At 34.9% G+C, this 19145-nt stretch overlaps 1 protein-coding gene and 1 non-coding gene across 2 annotated transcripts; both read right to left on the bottom strand.

Moving 5' to 3' along the window:
* Positions 1-707: 707 nt before the first annotated feature.
* LOC130996307 (small nucleolar RNA R71) lies at positions 708-814 on the bottom strand. The gene has a single exon (XR_009092492.1). It is a non-coding gene; the product is annotated as a small nucleolar RNA R71 (small nucleolar RNA).
* A 7886-nt stretch (positions 815-8700) lies between these two features.
* On the bottom strand, positions 8701-10111 carry LOC130993410 (hevamine-A-like). Its single transcript, XM_057918289.1, has one exon. It carries the CDS (start codon positions 9818-9820, stop codon positions 8870-8872), a length of 951 nt encoding a protein of 316 aa, XP_057774272.1. The 5' UTR covers positions 9821-10111; the 3' UTR covers positions 8701-8869.
* Positions 10112-19145: the final 9034 nt, after the last annotated feature.

The following is a 19145-nucleotide window of genomic DNA, read 5'->3' as shown; positions in this document are numbered from 1 at the left end:
ATTTTATATTCACAAATATTCAATTATATATATATATATATAATAATTATGGTATTATATAATAATTGACAATTTTAAAAAAGGGAAAATGCAAAAAAAAAAATCATAATATACATGCATTAAAGTCATTATTCATAATTTAAAAAGTAAAACTTCACAATTTATGAAATCAAAATTTTAAATTAAAGTCATTCTTCCACCACAAGTCATATTTTTTCATTGCGATTGTAAACTAATCAAATAATTCGTATTCGATTCGGTATTCGAATTTTGATATTCGTATTCGGTAAATATTTGATTCGGTTAGTATTCAAATACGAATACGAAATCACGATATTCGACACTATTCGATTCGTTTACAACCCTAATTCCAACCCGTGGCCCAACGAGGAGGAGTGCATGCTCCAAGGATCAATGCCAATAATTTTGAGCTTAAGCTGACCCTCATAAATATGGTGCAACAAAACCAATTCGCCGGCCTTTCTCAAGATGACCCGAATGGACATCTTGGAAACTTCTTGGAGATATGCGGCACCATCAAGATAAATGGAGTCCCGGAGGATGCCGTTCGACTTCGACTCTTTCCCTTCTCACTGAAGGGCATGACCAAGACATGGTATCAATCTTTAGAGCGTGGTTCTATCACTACATGGGAGAAGGTGACTAAAAAATTCCTCAACAAGTTCTACCCTCCGGGTAAAACCATGAAGATGAAGAAGGACATAATCCAATTTCACCAATTTGATGGAGAATCCTTCTATGAAGCTTGGGAAAGATTCAAAGAGATGCTAAGGAAGTGCCCTAACCATGGCTTAGATCAAAACACAATCATTTGTGCATTCTACACCGGGTGTAGTGGTGAGATGCAAAGATACATGAATGCATTGGCCAATGGAGCATTGTTGGAGAAAAACCACGAGGAGGCCGCCCACATCATAGAGAGCTTGGCCGCCAATTGCCATCAATTCCCGACGGAGAGGATCATCTTGAAGAAAGTGGCGGCTACTACAAGCTCGGATCCCATAGCCCTTTTGACGGCTCAAATGACCGCCATGAATAGCAAGATTGATGCTATGTCAATATCAAGGGTAGAGCCCGTGGTTGAAGAACAAACTAGCTTTGAGGATGTGAACTACATCAACAACAATATCAACCGAAGCTATGGGAACTTCCGGCCCCAACAACAAGGTGGCTACCAAGGGCAAGTGCAATACAATCAAGGATTTCAAACAAATCGTCATCCAAATCTTGCTTATGGCAATCCAAACAACTTTTTGCAACAACCACCCGGATTTGCGGTGAATAATGGAGAGATCAAGGAAGAGAAGAAGCTCAACCTTGAGGAAATATTGATGAAGTTCATGACCACGACACAAGCTCATATGACAAGAACGGACGAGAAGTTGGAAGCTCAAGCCAAGCAATTGAAGATGCTCGAGATGCAAGTAGGATAAATTGCCGAGGCCTTAAGCAATCAACGCCAACAAGAGCAATTTCCAAGCATCACAATTGTGAATCCAAAAGAGCATTGCAAAGCTATTAGTATACTAGGTGAGACAACCCTTGAAGAGTTCAAGATGTGCTTGGGAGAGGAGGACAAGGTTGAAATAGAGAAGAGCAATGATAGAGGCATTTCTTCAAAAATTCAAAATAATAAGGAAAAAAAGAAGGAAGTGTACAAAGCTCCACCTCCTTATTGCTCCCTTTCCTCAAAGGCTTCCCAAGAAGAATGTGGAGAGTGAGTTCTCCAAATTCCTTGAAATATTTCGGAAGGTGAATATCAACATTCCCCTTGTTGAAGCTTTGCAACAAATGCCCAAATATGCAAAATTTCTCAAAGAGGTTCTATCCAAGAAGAAGAATTTGAGACGGTCAACTACCTATCAAGATCAAGGATCCCAGGAGCTTTACTATCCCATGTGATGTTGGTAATGGTCGTTTTGGAAATGCCTTGTGTGATTTGGGAGCAAGCATAAATTTGATGCCTCTCTCAATCTTCAACATGCTTGAAATATGAACCATCAAGCCAACCACGATTGCTTTGTAAATGGATGACCGTTCCGTTTCATATCCAAAAGGGATAGTGGAGGATGTCTTGGTGAGGGTTGACAAATTCATTTTTCCGGTGGATTTTATGGTGTTGGATATGGTTGAGGACAAAGATGTACCTTTGATCCTTGGACGTCCATTCTTGGCGACGGGGAGAGCTCTAATTGATGTCGCAAATGGTGATCTTACATTAAGAGTCAATGATGAAAGCGTCACTTTCTCAATCCACAAAGCTCCCAAGCATAAAAATGAAGATGAAGGCATGAGAGTGGATGAATGCAAATTGATGCAAGTGATTGAACCTATCATCAACATGAAAGAAAAATTGAAGGAAGAAAAGAAAGAGGAGAAAGCCCAATGCTTGGAGTTGAAGCTTCTCCCCACACACTTGAAGTATGAATTCCTTGGTGAGGAGGAAGCACATCCAACGGGGCAAGCGCGTGTGCTCCAACTCAATGAATTGGATGAGTATCGTGCATTTGAGAATCCGAGCGTCTACAAAGAGAAAACGAAGAATACCCATGATGAGATGATGCAAAAATGGGAGTTTGCACCCGATGATGAAGTCCTTCTCCTCACCTTCCGTCACTCACTACCTCCGGAAAATCCAAGATCAAAATGGTTGGGTCCTTTCAAAATCAACAAGTGCTTCAACAATGGAGCAACTGAATTGAGAAAGAAGGATGGAAGAACTTTTGTGGTTGAGAAGGAAAGAATCAAGGCGTATTTGCCCTTGAAATCAAAAGTTGAAGTGTTCGTTGGCACCATCCCCCAGCCATGACACCATCATGAAGACGTCTAGCTTACGATGTTAAACTAAGCGCTAGTTGGGAGACACCACAACAAGGTATCCTTTAATTTTTGCAAGTTCAATAAGCACACACATACATAGGTATTTATATATTAATCTATGTATATATTTATATATGTGTGTGGTTTATTTCTTTTTTTTTATATGTTAGTTTTCTTTTTTTTGTGAGTCCGAGACAACTTCTCCTTCTCTTTTCCTCCAAACTCATTTCCACTTTGTGTGAAATAAGTTTGGGAGAAGGGGAAAGATGGATTAGTTGTCTCGTCTAACTTTTGCTTTTTGTTTGTTTTTATTGTTTTGGTTTTGTTTTGGTTTTTGTTGCTTTTAGGGGTGGGAAGATAGGGTTCGGGTATAGGGTACCCGATTACCCGACCCGAAAAAATCGGGTATCGGGTACTCTATACCCGAAAAATTAGGGGTCGGGGTCGGGGTCGGGTACTTAGGGTGTCAAAAATTCGGGTATCGGGTATACCCGAAATACTCGATTTTTTAATTAATAAATTTTAAATTATTTAATTAAATTTAATTTAAAAATCTGTAAAATTTTGAATTAAAATTCAATTTTAATTTAAAATTTTAGACTTGGGAGTTGAGATTTGTGCTTGTTGATTTTTGATTTGATGTTATATATTATTTGTTAATACATGGAATTAAAAACATATACAATTATATAGGGAAATGCTGAAGATATGGGCTACATTTTAGATTTTTTTTTTTTTAAAAAAAAGGGTATTTCGGGTATTAGGGTACCCGATTAAGCCAAATCGGGTAATTCGGGTACCCTAATACCCGAAATATCCGATTTTCACAGTTTGACTGGGTAATTTAGGGTATCCGAATACCCGACTCGGGTACCCGAGTCGGGTATTAGGGTACCCGATTTTTTTTCGGGTTCGGGTTCGGGTATAGGATTTTGGTCTTATTCGGGATCAGGTACCCGATTTTTTCGGGTAGGGTATCCGATCCCGACCCGATTTCCAGGACCCTAGTTGCTTTGAATAATTGAAGGATTGAGAGTTGTTGTGTTGGTTTGTTTTCTTATTTTTTTTTTTGTTTTGATGGGATAATTGTATCAAACTTTGTGATGTTGATTGAATGTCATTGGGCTTATGATATAAATTCTTTCTTGGAAAAATTATGTGTATCACTTGTGGATTATGCATGAAAAGTTTGAACTTGTGACAAGTGAGTTAAATGTTTTGCCTCCAAGAACTTTGAAATGAGCTTGTAAGATTTGAGCCATTGATTGTCATATTACCACAATCTCATTTCATTCTTGAGTGTAAATCAGTTGATCATGCCCGTTAATCTCTAGAAATTGCCACAAGTCCTCTCTCAAAAATGAAAGTAGATGTGTTATGAATGTTGAGATGATTGAAGGCCATCTTTGCTAACCACTTAACCCAAATCATGTCCAAATTCTCATATGATCCTAGTTTACCCACTTTTGTGTCTTATAACCTTTCTTTGAATGAACCAATGCTAAGGGGTAGAACATGGATTACTAGGGGTTACTTTGATGTAAAATGGTTGGAAAAGATTGAAAATATTTATCTACTTTGATTGAATGAAAATCACTAGTCCCCTATGAGCTCCAAAAGAGAAAAACAAAGAAAAAAAAGAAAAAAAAAGAAGAAAAATAAAAGTTGAATAAAGAGCATAAATGGGAGCGATTTACCTTTTGAATCATAATCATGATAAGTATCACTAAGGGTGAAAAGAAGAAATGTGGGGAATTTGGTTTTTGATTGATTAGAAAAATTGTGAATTTGACTTGTTCATTGTGATTGTTAGATTGTGGGATATGAGTCATTTGCCTAAAAACACCTCACCTCACCAAAGAGCCCTCATTACAACCTTATGAAAGTCCTTTTTTATCATTATTTGTAACACATTGAAGCATAGAGAGTTAGGACAAATGGCAAGTCTATGGTAGATTGCTTGTATTGTTTCAATTTGAGTGCAAACACGTCCTTTTGAAACACTTGAGAGTTGAGTGCACCATTGTAACATCCACCTTGTGAGGATTCAAGCTTGAATGCTATAATGTTGAACTCACTATCACTTGTGACTTCTTGGAATGCATTTCTACTTGTGATACACTTTTGAAAGATTTTTGAAATTGTTGAAGCCCTTGAAATGACACCAATTCATGCTCACATGTTTGTTTACTTTTATTTCTCTTCTCTTTGTCGTTTAGGGACAAACAACACTTTAAGTTTGGGGGGGTTGACAAACATGGTTTTCGTACCTCATTTTCGTATGAATTATTGTCATTTTCCTTCATGTTTTGTTTGTGAGTGCTTGTTTGTACCTTAATGTTATGCTTTGTTGAGATTTGATGGTTGGTATAGTTTTTAGAGTTTTTTCAGGAAAAATCAAGGACTAATTGGAGGATTTTGAAGACATGAGATTAAAGTACGTCTCGAGAGAAATCCGTGAGCACAAACGGCGACCAAATCCGTGTCCGGACGAGGGAGAGCGGAGCAAAATGAGTAGACTGCGCAAAGAGCCCAGTAGCCCGCGGTCGTGGGGTGAGACCGCGACAAACTCGCCCTCGATGCCAGAGGACCCCGCGGTCACCACCCGCGGCCGCGGGGTGGGACCGCGGGTCCCCTACCATTTTCCCACGTTCCCTAGCCGCGGTCATGGTCCGTGACCTCGGGAAAAAGGCGGGGCTCCCCCCAAATGGGCCCCAGTCGCGAATTTGAGCCATAAAACTCATTTTCCCCCCCATTCTTCACATCATTCATCACCCACACCCATTTTCCATCTTTCCCAATCCTCCACACAAAATCTTAACCTCCATTAATGCCCACACCTACCTTTTGAAGAAGCATTGAAGATGAAAAGCCATTAATAGGATTTGTCACTCATTACTCTCTCTGAGGAGTAATGCTGTCAGAATTGGTTTGGGAGGACACTTGAACATTGTAGATGTTAGGTCCGGAGGGTCTCGAATAGGTGTATGGGGGGGGGAGAATACACCTATGGGCTATTTTTCTCCTCTAAAACAGAGGGATCTCAAGATAGAGATCGAAACGAAACTTTACAAGCAAACTAAGACAGCTGTTAACAGAAAGGAGTTTTGACAAAACAAGGTTGACGACTGATACTGAAATACTCTTCAGTAAGGAGTTATCAGTTAAGTCACTGGAACTTAACTGATGCATGTTAAGGCTTCAGTCGAGTTTGCTAAGACATAGATGTTACAAGTCTTCCTGACTATCAGATGATAGATCAGTCAGACTGATAACATATGCAGCGGAAATAACTTTATTTCGTAATAGCCTCGGTTGAGCACGTTGTTAGTCTTAGGTTTCTCTTTGCAGTTAATCAGAATTCAGTTTATCAAATGTAAGAACACAAGTATGAATGTAAAACTGAAAGCTGTAAATAACACAGAGAATTTTACGTGGTTCGGAAAACACTTCCTACATCCTCGATCGGTTGATCAGACCAACAATCCACTCTGCAAGTGCTTAACTGGTGCACTGCAAACCTATCCGTATGCTTAGCCGGGTGCACACAACTGAAACAACCGAAGATCCAATCTTCAGTACCAACACTTCACTCGCATTGGATTTTTCACTCCTAGCACGAACCTGCACTAGGATCTCACGGAGTCAGAGTACCTTCCTGAACTCCTTTTCCACTCAAACACTCGATTCAGTATCTCGAAGGGAGGTTTGAAATCTTGCCAACTAAACTTCAAAGAACAAGTTCTTTGGAGCTAGTTTGACCTAGGCTTCTGGGTGAACAGAGGTTTGCCTAAGGTCTAAGAGAATGTGTGTAATCAGCAGTGACTGATTTTTAGCTTTGGAATTCTCTTCTTCGATTCAAGCTTTGGGGAGGTTAAGCTTTTGGTTGAGAAACTATTTTGGCAGAGTTTCAGCTTATGTCGTTGAATCGGTGAAGATTGAAGTGATCCTCGAGCGCTATTTATAGGAGAGGTCTTGAATAGATCCATTGACAGAGAACGTCTTCAAGATTTCTTCCGTTGGAGAGCTTTTCGAATTTGGGCTGAGACTTCAATCTTCGAGGTTCCTTGTTTGGTGAGAACGACTATGTTGAAGAGCAGGAGATGTGACGTCTCTAATAAAGTAGCTACCAAATAGGAATGACCTCTGCAAAGAGGGATGATCCTGAGATCTCTGCATTTAATGCGGCTGTACTTTTGGAGTACGTGGCTTCCTTTGAACGTTGGAGGTTCAGTCCGAGGAAGAATGTTTAACTGATACTTGACTTTAGTATCAGTCTGCTGAATCCACGTGCACGCATTAAGTAATCAGTTCTGAACTGATTCTTCAACTGATACTTCAGTTGGTAACTTCAGTCTTCAGTCTTCAGTCCTTCGTCCTTCAGTCTTCAGAACCGCAAACTAAACTAGAAACGAACTCTAACACTTGAGTTCAAACAGTTCTAGTCTATTACAATTAAGACCTATGGATTTTGGTATCATCAAAATAAGGATTAGGATATTCCATTAAGTTCTCAACAGTAGATCTGAAGATAAAGACAAGAAGACCTTTTTATAGCTGGAGAATGGTGCACCTAAGAGTGGTTGTTGTAACCCTTTTGTAGATGGTCCCTTTAACTTTCTGAAGATTTAGAGACGACGGAATATTTAGCTGTCGGTCCACGTGGAATATGCTAAAGAATAAAAGATGGAGATACCCATGACAAAGAAGAAAAAGGATTCTGAAAGGACATAATTACCCTTGCCATACTTAGAACTGATTTTATTAAAATACCATTCGATTGTAACAGTCTATAAATAGTGAGAAAATCTACATCGTAAGGGGATCAATCTTTGAGTGGTAAAAAATCTTCCTGTTTGTGCAGAAGTTCGTAAAAAATCTTCATGTTTGTGCAGAAGTTCATTCTCTCTCAATACATTCAAATTCAAAATATCTCATGTAATCGTTGTGACTAAAATCCCTCTCCCAACGCTCATAAAAAATCCAGATAACCAGAGTGTTTTCAAGATTACACCATCGGAACCCACATAATGAATCATTCGGGGGACTGCCAAAAGTGCTATGACGGCAATAAGTTCTCCTCTATTATCTTTCGTGTTGGCTGGAACCGCCTTCACCATGAGTTTTATTAATAGAAGATCATCAGATACAGGTTTTATTTGTAGAAGATCTGATAATTTATCAAAAATAAAATGAAAAAGGATATTTGGGAATTGAACCCGCAATACTAGCGGATTTTATTTGTAGAAGATCGGATACGGGGTTTTATTTGTAGAAGATTGATAGTTTATCAAAAATAAAATAAAAAAGAATTATTTGAAAATTGAACCCACAATATTAGAGATGGAGATGATATACAAAGAAGCACATCACTAAACTGACACATCTTATTTATAGAATCATGAATTATTTTTATTTATAATCTTTTGATGAGAACCGATTTTACGGTGAGACCGACTCTTTGGATTATAAATAGTCTTTGTTCTCGTAAAAACTTTCAACTGAAATTTCCCTTCAAAGTTGTCTCTGTTTTTCTTTTTCAGTCTTTTCCCGAGGAAATTGTGTATAAATATAGCTGTCGCCATTATATATTTGTTGTATTCTATGTCCTTTTCTTAAAACAAATGAGTAGCTTAAAGTCGGTCCAAAAGAAAACACAGTAAGAATCAAATCCAAGAATATTAAATCAACTAATTACAGAACAGGATAATGAATTTTAGTTGTTGCTAACGCACGTGGCATGGCCAAACGCTTCTTGGCATCCCAAATTCAACTAATTTGGCCCCTTTTATAGGAGTGGGGTAAGGGTTAGGTAGCCAGGTACTAATAATTAAAATCAATCAATAATTTTAGGTCAAATTTTCAATTGCAATGTAAATTTATCATACGCCATTCAGGAATAATTATTTTACAAGAAGCTTGGCTTTCGCATTTATTCATTTACTAAGTAATTATTTATGCATTCCTTGACCAACACACTACACAGGAATGCAGCAGAAAACCATGCTTGCACTTGGCCACCATTAATTCAAACAACTTGAGAGATTAGCAAGTCTTGAAATTTTCCGGCGGTGGCGGGCGGACACACATCTCCGACAATTTGTTGACTGTTGCCAGTGTTAACATCATTGTAGCGGTTCCACAGCATGACCCCTCCATAGTTGGGCGACTCTCTTATCACCGGCAGAATCTCAGTCTTGAGCTTCTCAGGGTCAATGTATCCCGACCCCGCCGCCCCAGGCGCCGCCGGCAACCCCAAGAACAGCAGGTTCCCCGACGGCAGCAACGAGCTCCACCTGTTCCACGCGGCGATGAGACTGGCGGCGCCGCCGCTGTAATCGCAGGGCGGGTTGTTGTAGAACTGCACCCACACGTAGTCGAAAAGGCCGGTTTGAATGGCGGTATCGAGATTCCGGTCCGGGATGACGCACTGCGGCGCCGCGGATAAGTAGATCTTCCTCTGCGGAGTGCTGTAGGCGGTGATGGCTACCGCTAGGTCGTCCCAGTGCAGGGTGGAGGTCGGATATTCGATGTCGAAGTCCACGCCGTCGAGAGCGGCGTTGCCGAGGGGTCCTGTGGATCCGGATAGGTAGAAGGTCCACAGATAGGCGGCGACTAGCTGGGCGTCGGCGGGGGAGGAGATGCCGTAGCTGCCGATGGCACCGCCGAGTGATAGAAAGACCTTGATGCCTAGGCTCTGGCAGTAGCGGATTTCATCGGCGAAGACGGTGCAGGTGTTGTAATCAGGGTTGCAGTGGCCGGCCAAGTTGAGGACGGGGGTTTGGCCGTTGCCGAAGGTGGTTAGGAACGCAACGGCCACGTATTTGTAGTCGTGGGTGGCGCAGGCGGCTTGCAGCGTGCCTTCGAAGCCGTTTTGGCCCCAGTAGACTGTGATGCCGCATGCGTCGGAGAATGGGGCGACCACGGCAAGGAGAAGGAGGAGGAGAAGGAAAGGGACTCTTTGTGGATTAGAAGCCATTTTTAAGTAAGTTTGGTGTGGAGGGTTCGCCCTTTTATACAACTCCGTGGTTGCCCGAATGCATATGCATGTATACCTAGATTTTAAACACGTTTTTTAGATTGATTTTTGGATTTGAGCAATTATTGATTTAAAATTGAGTATTTTGAGATGGCCCTATCCTATGAAGGCCACCCTAGCGGTGAAAAATTAAAGCACGCCCACGCCCACGTGATTGTCATTGTCCTAGTCACTAATTGACTGCTCATTTTTTTGTTTTTCTTTTGAGGATAATTATTGACCGCTAATTTATTACTCCCTCTGTCATACTATTCATGGCACGTATTCTTTTTCAGGTTGTCCCACCCATAATGGCTCGTTTCTATTTTGGGAAAAAATAAGGGGTCAATTAAGGTGTTAATTACCCTCTTAATTACCTAAACTAATTCAGACTTGGGCCTAGTCCTAAAGTAATTCATTTTTACTCCTTCAAACAAATCGGCCGATTCATCTCTCTCGCCTCTTCTCCACAATCTCCCTCACAATCCTCCCCACATCCGCCTCCACCGACTGATCATACACGAGGCTCAGCAGTGCGGAGACGTCGTCGAGGAGATTCTCTGTAGTAGCCCGCTCTTTTATTATATTTAAATCCAGTAATACGATAATTATTATTTCATCTTTCAGTAAATCAAGCCCAGTAAATAATTATGATTTAAATTCAGCTTATGACACTGGATTATTTTCTAATTGAAGCAGGGTTATTATTTTATCACTAAGTCAGTTAGCTTCGCGTGAGTAAAACCGCGATGAGAATTATTGAGTAAGCCAATAATTATTCAGTTCAGATTCATAACTGACTTAGTTAAGTCATGTTAATTATTAATTACAATAGAATTATTTTTCTATTTTTTTTATTATTATTTCTTGAGTCGTGAATTTATTCCGGCTTGTGAAGAATTAAATCTACGATATTAATTTAGATATTACTCCGTGAATTAAATCTACGGATTTAATTTAAGCTAAGCAAGGAAGCAGATATCGAGTAGTTTCATAAACACGCGATATTAACAAAACCCGGGAGTTGAATTTTATTTAAAAACGCAATACAATATTACAGATATAGAAATTCCAATACAAGAATTATTGCTTCTGTTTACACTTCACTTTACAAATTTTTCTACCTATCTACCAACACTTAAAAAAAAAAAAAAAAAGGAAAAGTGTATGTGTGCTATTCCTTAAGCATGCTCAACCTTCCCCTCCGACTCAAAGATTGCAGATTTCAAAGAGGGGCGACGGCGGCGGATAGAGAAGGGAAGAGAGGGAGCCGATGGTAGTGTGAGGATAGAGAGAGAGAGAGAATCGATGGTAGTGTGAGGATAGAGAGAGAGAGAGAGAATCGATAGTGTGAGGATAGAGAGAGAGAGAGAACCGATATTGTGAGAGAGAGAAGAGTGAATGTCGGTAGAGAGAGAGAGAGATAGAGAGGCGTGAGAGATATAGTGGAAGAGAGGAGTGGGCCTTTCTCAATTGGGCCGGGTTTCAGCCGAGTTTGGGCCGGGTTTGAGCCGGGTTTGGGCCGATTTTGGGCTCTCTTATTGGGTCTAGTTCATTTTATTTGTTGGGCCGGAGATTAATTCATTGGGCCATCTTTTTATTTCTATCTGGGCCGAATTTATTTAATGTTCTTGGGCTGAAATTTATTTAATTCTATTTGGCCTGTTTCAGATTTGTTTAGTTCAGCCCAGCTGTTAATTCGTCATTTGGGCCGATTAAATTGTCTATTGGACTAAGATTAATTCTTTCCAGTCCACATTAATTATTATTTGGACTCCTATTATTTATTAATAATGGGTCTCGAATTTATATTATTTGGGCTCCTACAATTTATTTAGTTAAGCCCAATGAGACTTATTAATTTAGGCCCTCTTTATTAATCCTAATTATTTTAATTAGTGATTAATTTTAATACTTACTAATTATTAGTTGGTAAGTGAGTTAGACTAATTCAAGATGAGTAGATTATTAAGATTTATAATCCAACCCCATGAAACGAGCTTTAATCCTATAGTTGGATTATTATTAGAAATTTCTCGATTTAGTATCTCAGAATAATTTAATAAAAAGGAATATGAGCCATGCATAGTTATTTTATGCATTCGCATTTATTTGAGAATTTCCCTTGAATTAAAATCTTGCTTATTTTCTCGTATTAAAGGTCAAGCACAAGAGTTTAAGGCTTAGTCGTGAGTCTCTACTACCAGGTGGGCTTTCTATGTATAAACTAAAATTATATATTAGAATTGCTAAGACTTTATGCTTATGAATTTAAATGATATTGTCAATGCCTAAATGCTTTATGTTTTATTATTAATTGCCTATCTTATGTTAATCGAATTCGGATTCTGGATGGGACTGCAAATCCCTTCGGAATTAGTGTACACCCTTGTGATCGTGAATCATCTAGCGGGTTGGCCGATCATAGTGTCCGTAGAGGGAGGCCTCCCTCTCGGCACGAGTTACTGATATGGTAATTAATGATATAAAATGCCTGCGCGGGTTATTGATGAAAGAAATGATATTATATTTGGTAAATACGAGTTTTTAAAGGAAAACCCTCGTATCTTACTACTGTTGAAAGGCTTGACAATAAAATATTATGCATGTATGTAAATTTCGGCAAGTGTCCACTAAGTACTCTTGTACTTAGCCCTGTATGTATTTATAAATGTGCAGGTTGAGCTGTGATCGAGGATGTAGTGTGCAAGCAGAGCTTTTGTCAATCTAGGATGAGTACCTCAGAGTAGAGTATATGTCTTCATACATATACTCAAATTGTTATTCCGCTGCGAACACTGATTTTGCTAAGACATTATGTTATCTGTCAAAACAATATGTATTATTTAACAATGTACTCAAACTCGTTGAGTACCACTTTTGGATAATATTATGTACGGTCCCCTTTTTGGCCTTCGTTAAATTCTAGTTAATTTCAATTGTTTTCCTTATACAAGTCGAGTCATCAAGAAGCTAAACATGCCCCTTTTCTAATCCCGCTCCTAATTCCCCTCCCCTAGTCGCGTTTTCCCCGAATTTGCTATCCTTAGCAAGTGCGGTCGTGACATTCTCAGACTTGGAAACGACGTCGGAGCAGCGGGAGAAGAGGGTGGGGAAGTTGGAATCGCGGTAGCAGCGATGCGGAATCTGCCGTCAATCTGCCCCCCCTCAACCGTAGCACCGCCTCCGCCGTTTCGTCATTCCGCTTTCTCCGCCTCCATTCTAGCCTTCTTTTGCTGTCAATCAACCTCCCCTCCACCGTCTCCACCGATACGGCGCCAGATCTGTTCGTCGTCCACAGACCCATCGGTCATCCGAGTAAACCCTAGTAGCGGCTCGACGCCATTCCGTCCTGCTGTCATTGTTGAGGTTTTTATTTTGGGAGATTAATAGGATTTGCTATAGATGTTGATGATTTTTTTTTTTTTTCATTAGTTGCAGTGAAGGTAGGTTCATAGGATTTTCAATATCTGGGTTTTATTTTGTGTAGATCTCTTTGTTCAAAGGGTAGATAATCTGGGTTTCGATTTTTTTTTTTCTCTTGTCTTCAATAACAGGGCAGATCTCTTTTGTTGTTGAGTTTGTTTCAATAGCTGGGCAGATTATTGTGTTTCAATTTTTTGTTTCTGGTTTTGGAGATGACATTTCAATGAATTGGAGATGCTACTGGGCAAATCTATATTACCGAACAATTGGTGATGAACAAATTGTTAAACACACTATTAACCCCTTAATTTTCTTCTCCTTAATCTCCGTGCCGAAAAGAAACGTGCCATAAATAGCGGGACGGAGGGAGTATCTTATTATTTCTGATTTTAATTTGTTCTTACAATTGCACCTAAAACAATCTCTACCATCCTCTTCTCTCTCAACAATATATTGATTAATATTTCCACTTTATACAACAATATATTGATTATTATTTGTTAAATCTAAAATATGGATAATCAATGTTTCTGTTGCAATAATCTTGACATCTTTCATTCAGAATATAAGTAAGACAACTTGGCAGCCAAATAGTATGACATAGAGTAGTGATTTTTAGACACCTAGACTTTAACCGGTTTTTATGTGGATTTTTGATTGAACCGATTTTTTGCTAATTTATGGTTTTACTAAAATATCATTTCCTTATATTTCTCAAATATTTATAATCTTATCTTATTTTTTTTTTTGTATTTTTGTTTTTTTCAGTATTTTTGCCGTTTTTTTTTGCCAATTTTTTTTTCTTGAAAAATATATATTTTTTTAATTGTTTTTTTCGAATTTTGTTATTTTTATATTAAAATATCATTTCTTAAATTCCTCAACTACTTTTAATCTTATCCTATTTAATTAGTATTTTAGTTTTTTCCCAATTTTTTCGTTTATTCAAAAATTGTTTTTTTTCTGAAAAATGAAAATTTTATTATTTTTTTCGAATATTTATTTATTTATTTATTTATGAGATTTTTTTTTTCCGACGAATTGATGGATTGTTGTAAACATAATCCTATAGTGATTATTTATGCATATATTATTTTTTTATTGTTCTGAAAATATTTATATCATTTGTTTTTCGAATTTTATTTTATTTTTTTCAAAAAATTATGAATTGACTATGTTTTCTTTTAAATTTGAGGGTGATTTTCAGCCAATTTTTTTTTTTTTCTGAAAATTGTATTAATTGTTTTGATTTGTTTCCATTAGAATATCCTTTCCAAAATTATCTCATCCGTTTTTTAGTATTATATTCGATTTTAATTGTTTATGTTATTTTTTCTTCTGTAATTTTATTTTATTTTTCCGAAAATTGTATTATTATTTTTTTGATTTGTTTCCTTTAATATGGGGATTCTCCTAAAAAACAATTAGATTTGCTTCCACACATATTATATGTTCCAAAAATTAGAAAAAATGGATGGCTGAGATTAAAATACAGATGCACAATTTAATTAACAATTTAAATGTAATTGAAATTCAAAGGGTAATGACTCATGTAATTTAAATGACTCAGATACAAATTTCAAACTAAATATAATGACTCGTGTAATTTCAGATTCAAATGTGCAACACACTAATTTAACTATGCAGCCAAAAAATAAACAACTTAGCATTTTAAATCCCAACTATGCAATTAAAATTAATACACATTTACAATTTCAATTCAAACCCTTTATTTCAACCATGCAGTTAAAATATGCGTATGCAATAAATTCTTTCATGAATGCAACAAATCCATTTAACTATACAATTTATATATTCTTTTGTGCAATACACACTTTTTGCCATGCAATTAAGCAACTGCATAATTTGATTATGCAACTCATAGAAATTATGAGCAGCAATTGAAAGAATAATAATTAACACTGCAAAAGAACTTCCTCAAAATCAAATCAACATTTAAATCGTTTTAAAAAAATAAAAAATAAACCAATGAAATTAATCAACTAAAACTGAGAATAAAACTAAATTAATAAATACCTTCAGTGTTCATTATGTATAAATACCTGCTACAGCTATCTTCAATAATAATTGATATTAAGAGTATAGGATATTAAGAGTATGGAAGAATAAAGAAGACTTTGAAAAAGAATGAGAGAAAATTAAGAACATAAAATAAAAGATTAAAAACGAAAAAATGAAACACACGACTAACTAATCATCTAGGTTTAATTAAGTAAATAGTAAACGACAAATATAACCTTTGACTAATTAAAAACTAAAAAAATCGGCTATCTAAAACAATTATATCCATTTTGGGCGCATATTTTTCCAACTTAATCCTAACCACTAGATCTTCAATTTTAAAGGCTAAGATGTGGTTCCTAGTTCTCATTTTAAAAGAGGTTTTTATTAGAACCTCTTCCTATATATATATATATATATATATATATATATATATATATATATATAATATATAAAGGTATATTTTTATATTATATTTAATAATTAAACTACACTTAATTAATTGATAAAAATTAATTTTATAACGAGTAATCATATCGACTTCGTTAAATATTTCAGTTTAATACTCTTTTATAATACATTCAAATAAAGTATATGTTGTATAGTTATCCGGCTAAAATATCATAGTATGATTCAATTTATTATCTTTTTTTTTTCAAATTCAGTAATTAATTTCAATTAATTAATTGTAGCTTAATTTCATTGACTATAATTAATTCGTTACTCAAACATTACTATTTTCATTTTGTTATTATTACATTGCATTTAATACTTTATATAATACATTCAAATAAAGTATATGTTAAATAGACTTGCGAGCGAAATCTAATCGTATTATTCATTTTATTTTATTTTATTTATACCAAATTCACTAATTAATTTCAATACAATGCAAAATGCCATCGTATAATACATTCTTTCTCATTCAAGTATATGTTAAATAGTGACGCGACCGAAATCCAATCGTATGAATCATTTCACTTTATTTTATTTATTTATATATTATATTCACTAATTTAACTTAAATTAATTAACAACTCATAATTTTATAACAAATAGTTATATCAACTTCGTTACATACACTATAGCAGTTCATTATCTTATTGGCATATCGTGTTTGATTATTTACAATAATTAAATTGAATTTCCCTCAAGTATATGTTAAATAGTTTTATATGTTAATTTTATTTTCAAATTCACTAATTAATTTCAAATAATTTGTTAACTTTATTTCATTGAGTACAATTATTTCAACTTCGTTAATAACGCAATGGTGGTTCGTTTAGTTATTATCATATCAATTACAATACTTTATTATAATATATTCAAACAAAGTATATGTTACATACTTTTACAAGCAAAATCCAATTGTTTGATTCATTATTTTTAATTTTCTGATCATTACTTACATTGTAGTAGTTCATTTTATAATTATTATATCACGTTTAATAAAGTATATGTTATTTATTCTTTCGAACAATGCCCCTTCGTATGATTCAGTTTATTATTATTTCTAACGGTTGACTAATACGGTTGCTACTACCAGGCAAGGTGGCAAAGTATCACTCACATATTATTGAGGTCTCAGGTTCAAATCCCCAAGAACCTTTTTCTTGTTATTTCTATTTTTTTTAATATTCGAAAAAAATTATATAAATGAAAATGATTTTTTTTTTAAATATTCGAAAGAAAATTATAAATGAAACACCTTTTTCTTGTTATTTTGGTTCTTTGTTTTTTAAATCATTTTCGAAATGTTTTTTTTAATATTAAAAAAATATATATAAATGAAAACAAATCTAGGAATATTTTAGAAGAATCCCTAAATTAATGGAAACAAATCAAATTAACATAAAATTTGAAAAATAAATTAAATGTGGAAATAAATCTAATATTATTTTAGGGGAATCCCTAAATTAGTGGAATCAAATTTGTATTAAAATTCGAAAAATAAATTATCTATGTAAATAAATCTAGGATTATTTTAGGAGAATCCCTAAATTAGTGGAATCAAATCTGAGATTATTATTTGGATAAATTAAAATCTCTAAATTAGTGGAATCAAATCTAGGATTATTTTAGGATAATCTCTAAATTAGTGGAAATAAATAAAAATAACATAATTTTCGAAAAATAATAAAAATAAATATTAATTTCGAAAAAAAATCCGAAAAATAAATAATAAAAATTTGAAACGAATAAATATTAATTTCGAAAAACAAAATTAATTTCGAAAACTAAATAATAAAATATTGAAACAAATAAATAAATAAAATCTGCAATTAAAACTCATATAAATTCGAATTATTATATGATTTATAAAATTTTTGAAACTAAATAACTGATAAATAAGCTAACAACAAAACCTAAAATTAAGGAAACAACTAATTTCGAAAAAGCTGTAAAATAACCGAAAAAAATAGACTAAAATTAGGTTGGATACTTTAGTAAAATCATCCATTGACAAAAAATCGACTCAATTAAAAAACCACAAAAAAACCGGTTAATACCTAGGTGTCTAGACACGTAGTGTCTCAAAATCATTATTGTATGACATATTATGTTAAGTTATTGAATTTAACTCCATCAAATGGTGGTGGGCCTGGTGGCTGTTTCTATGGTGGTGAGAGAGAGTGAGAGGAAGGTGATGGTGGCTGTAGTAGTGACAGACAGAACAGAGACGAAAGGGGAAAAGGGTGATGGTGGTAGTGGCTAGCTGTGGTGAGAGAGAGAACACAAACGAGAATGAGGTGAGGTGGCAGGAGAGAGAGAGAGAGAGAGAATTGGGGAAGGTGAGGCAGTGCGATATTCTTTTTGAGAGGGAGGTGCTATGATATTCATTTTTTGAGGCGAGGAGGGGGTAAATGGGATCCTCCCTCCCAAATATATAGTGTGTACCGTGTATATCATTCTTAAATTTTTTATAATTTTTAATTATTTGTTATTTAATTTTAATTTATTATATTTTAATATAATATAAAAATAATTAACAATTATTCACTCATCCAATTAGGGTTTATAATTATTTTTTTTATATTTATATGAATTAATAATAGATTATTTGGGTTCACTAATTCAAAGTAAGGATATAATTTTTTAAATTTCAATTTTTAGTGATAAATATTAATTAGACTTCATAATATAATAATAATTTTTATTTTTATAAAAAATAATTATAAAATAAAGAAATTTAGAGTTGTACACGGTGGTACACACTACATTAACTATTTTGTGTGTACCACTGTGCACCACTCTTAATTTATCTATTTTATAATTATTTTTTATAAAAATAAAAAAAATATTATTATATTATGAACTCTAATTAATATTTATAACTAAAAATTAAAATTTTAAAAAATTATATACCCTAACTTTGAATTAATGGAGCCAAATAATTAATTATTAATTCAAATAAATATAAAAAACTAATTATAAACCCTAATTGGATGAGTGAACCCTTGTTAATTATCTTTTTATAATATTAAAGCATAATAAATTAAAATTGAAGAAAATATAATTAAAAAATTATAATAAATTAAGAGTGGCACACAAAAAATAGTGGGACATAGGATCCCATGTGCATCTGAGGTGGTATGATATTAAGTGAATTTTATTTTTATTTTTTTAAACAACGATGTTTATAATATATTGATTATAAACACTCTTATCACAATATCTTTTATTGTTCTATTTTAAAATTTACTACTCCCTCAGAGTCTCATATTTTATGTGAATGTTAAAATAATAAAAGTGAAGCAAGAGTCTCACCTACTTTTACTAAAAATAAAAATGAATACTAAAATGTAGGACAACCAAAAAATGAAAGATGTATACTAAA

This window comes from Salvia miltiorrhiza, chromosome 7 (genome assembly GCF_028751815.1).
Source record: "Salvia miltiorrhiza cultivar Shanhuang (shh) chromosome 7, IMPLAD_Smil_shh, whole genome shotgun sequence".
NCBI classification, from domain to species: Eukaryota; Viridiplantae; Streptophyta; class Magnoliopsida; order Lamiales; family Lamiaceae; genus Salvia; species Salvia miltiorrhiza.
The sequence above is the reverse complement of the archived record's forward strand: the minus strand, read 5'-3'. Positions and strand labels throughout refer to the sequence as shown.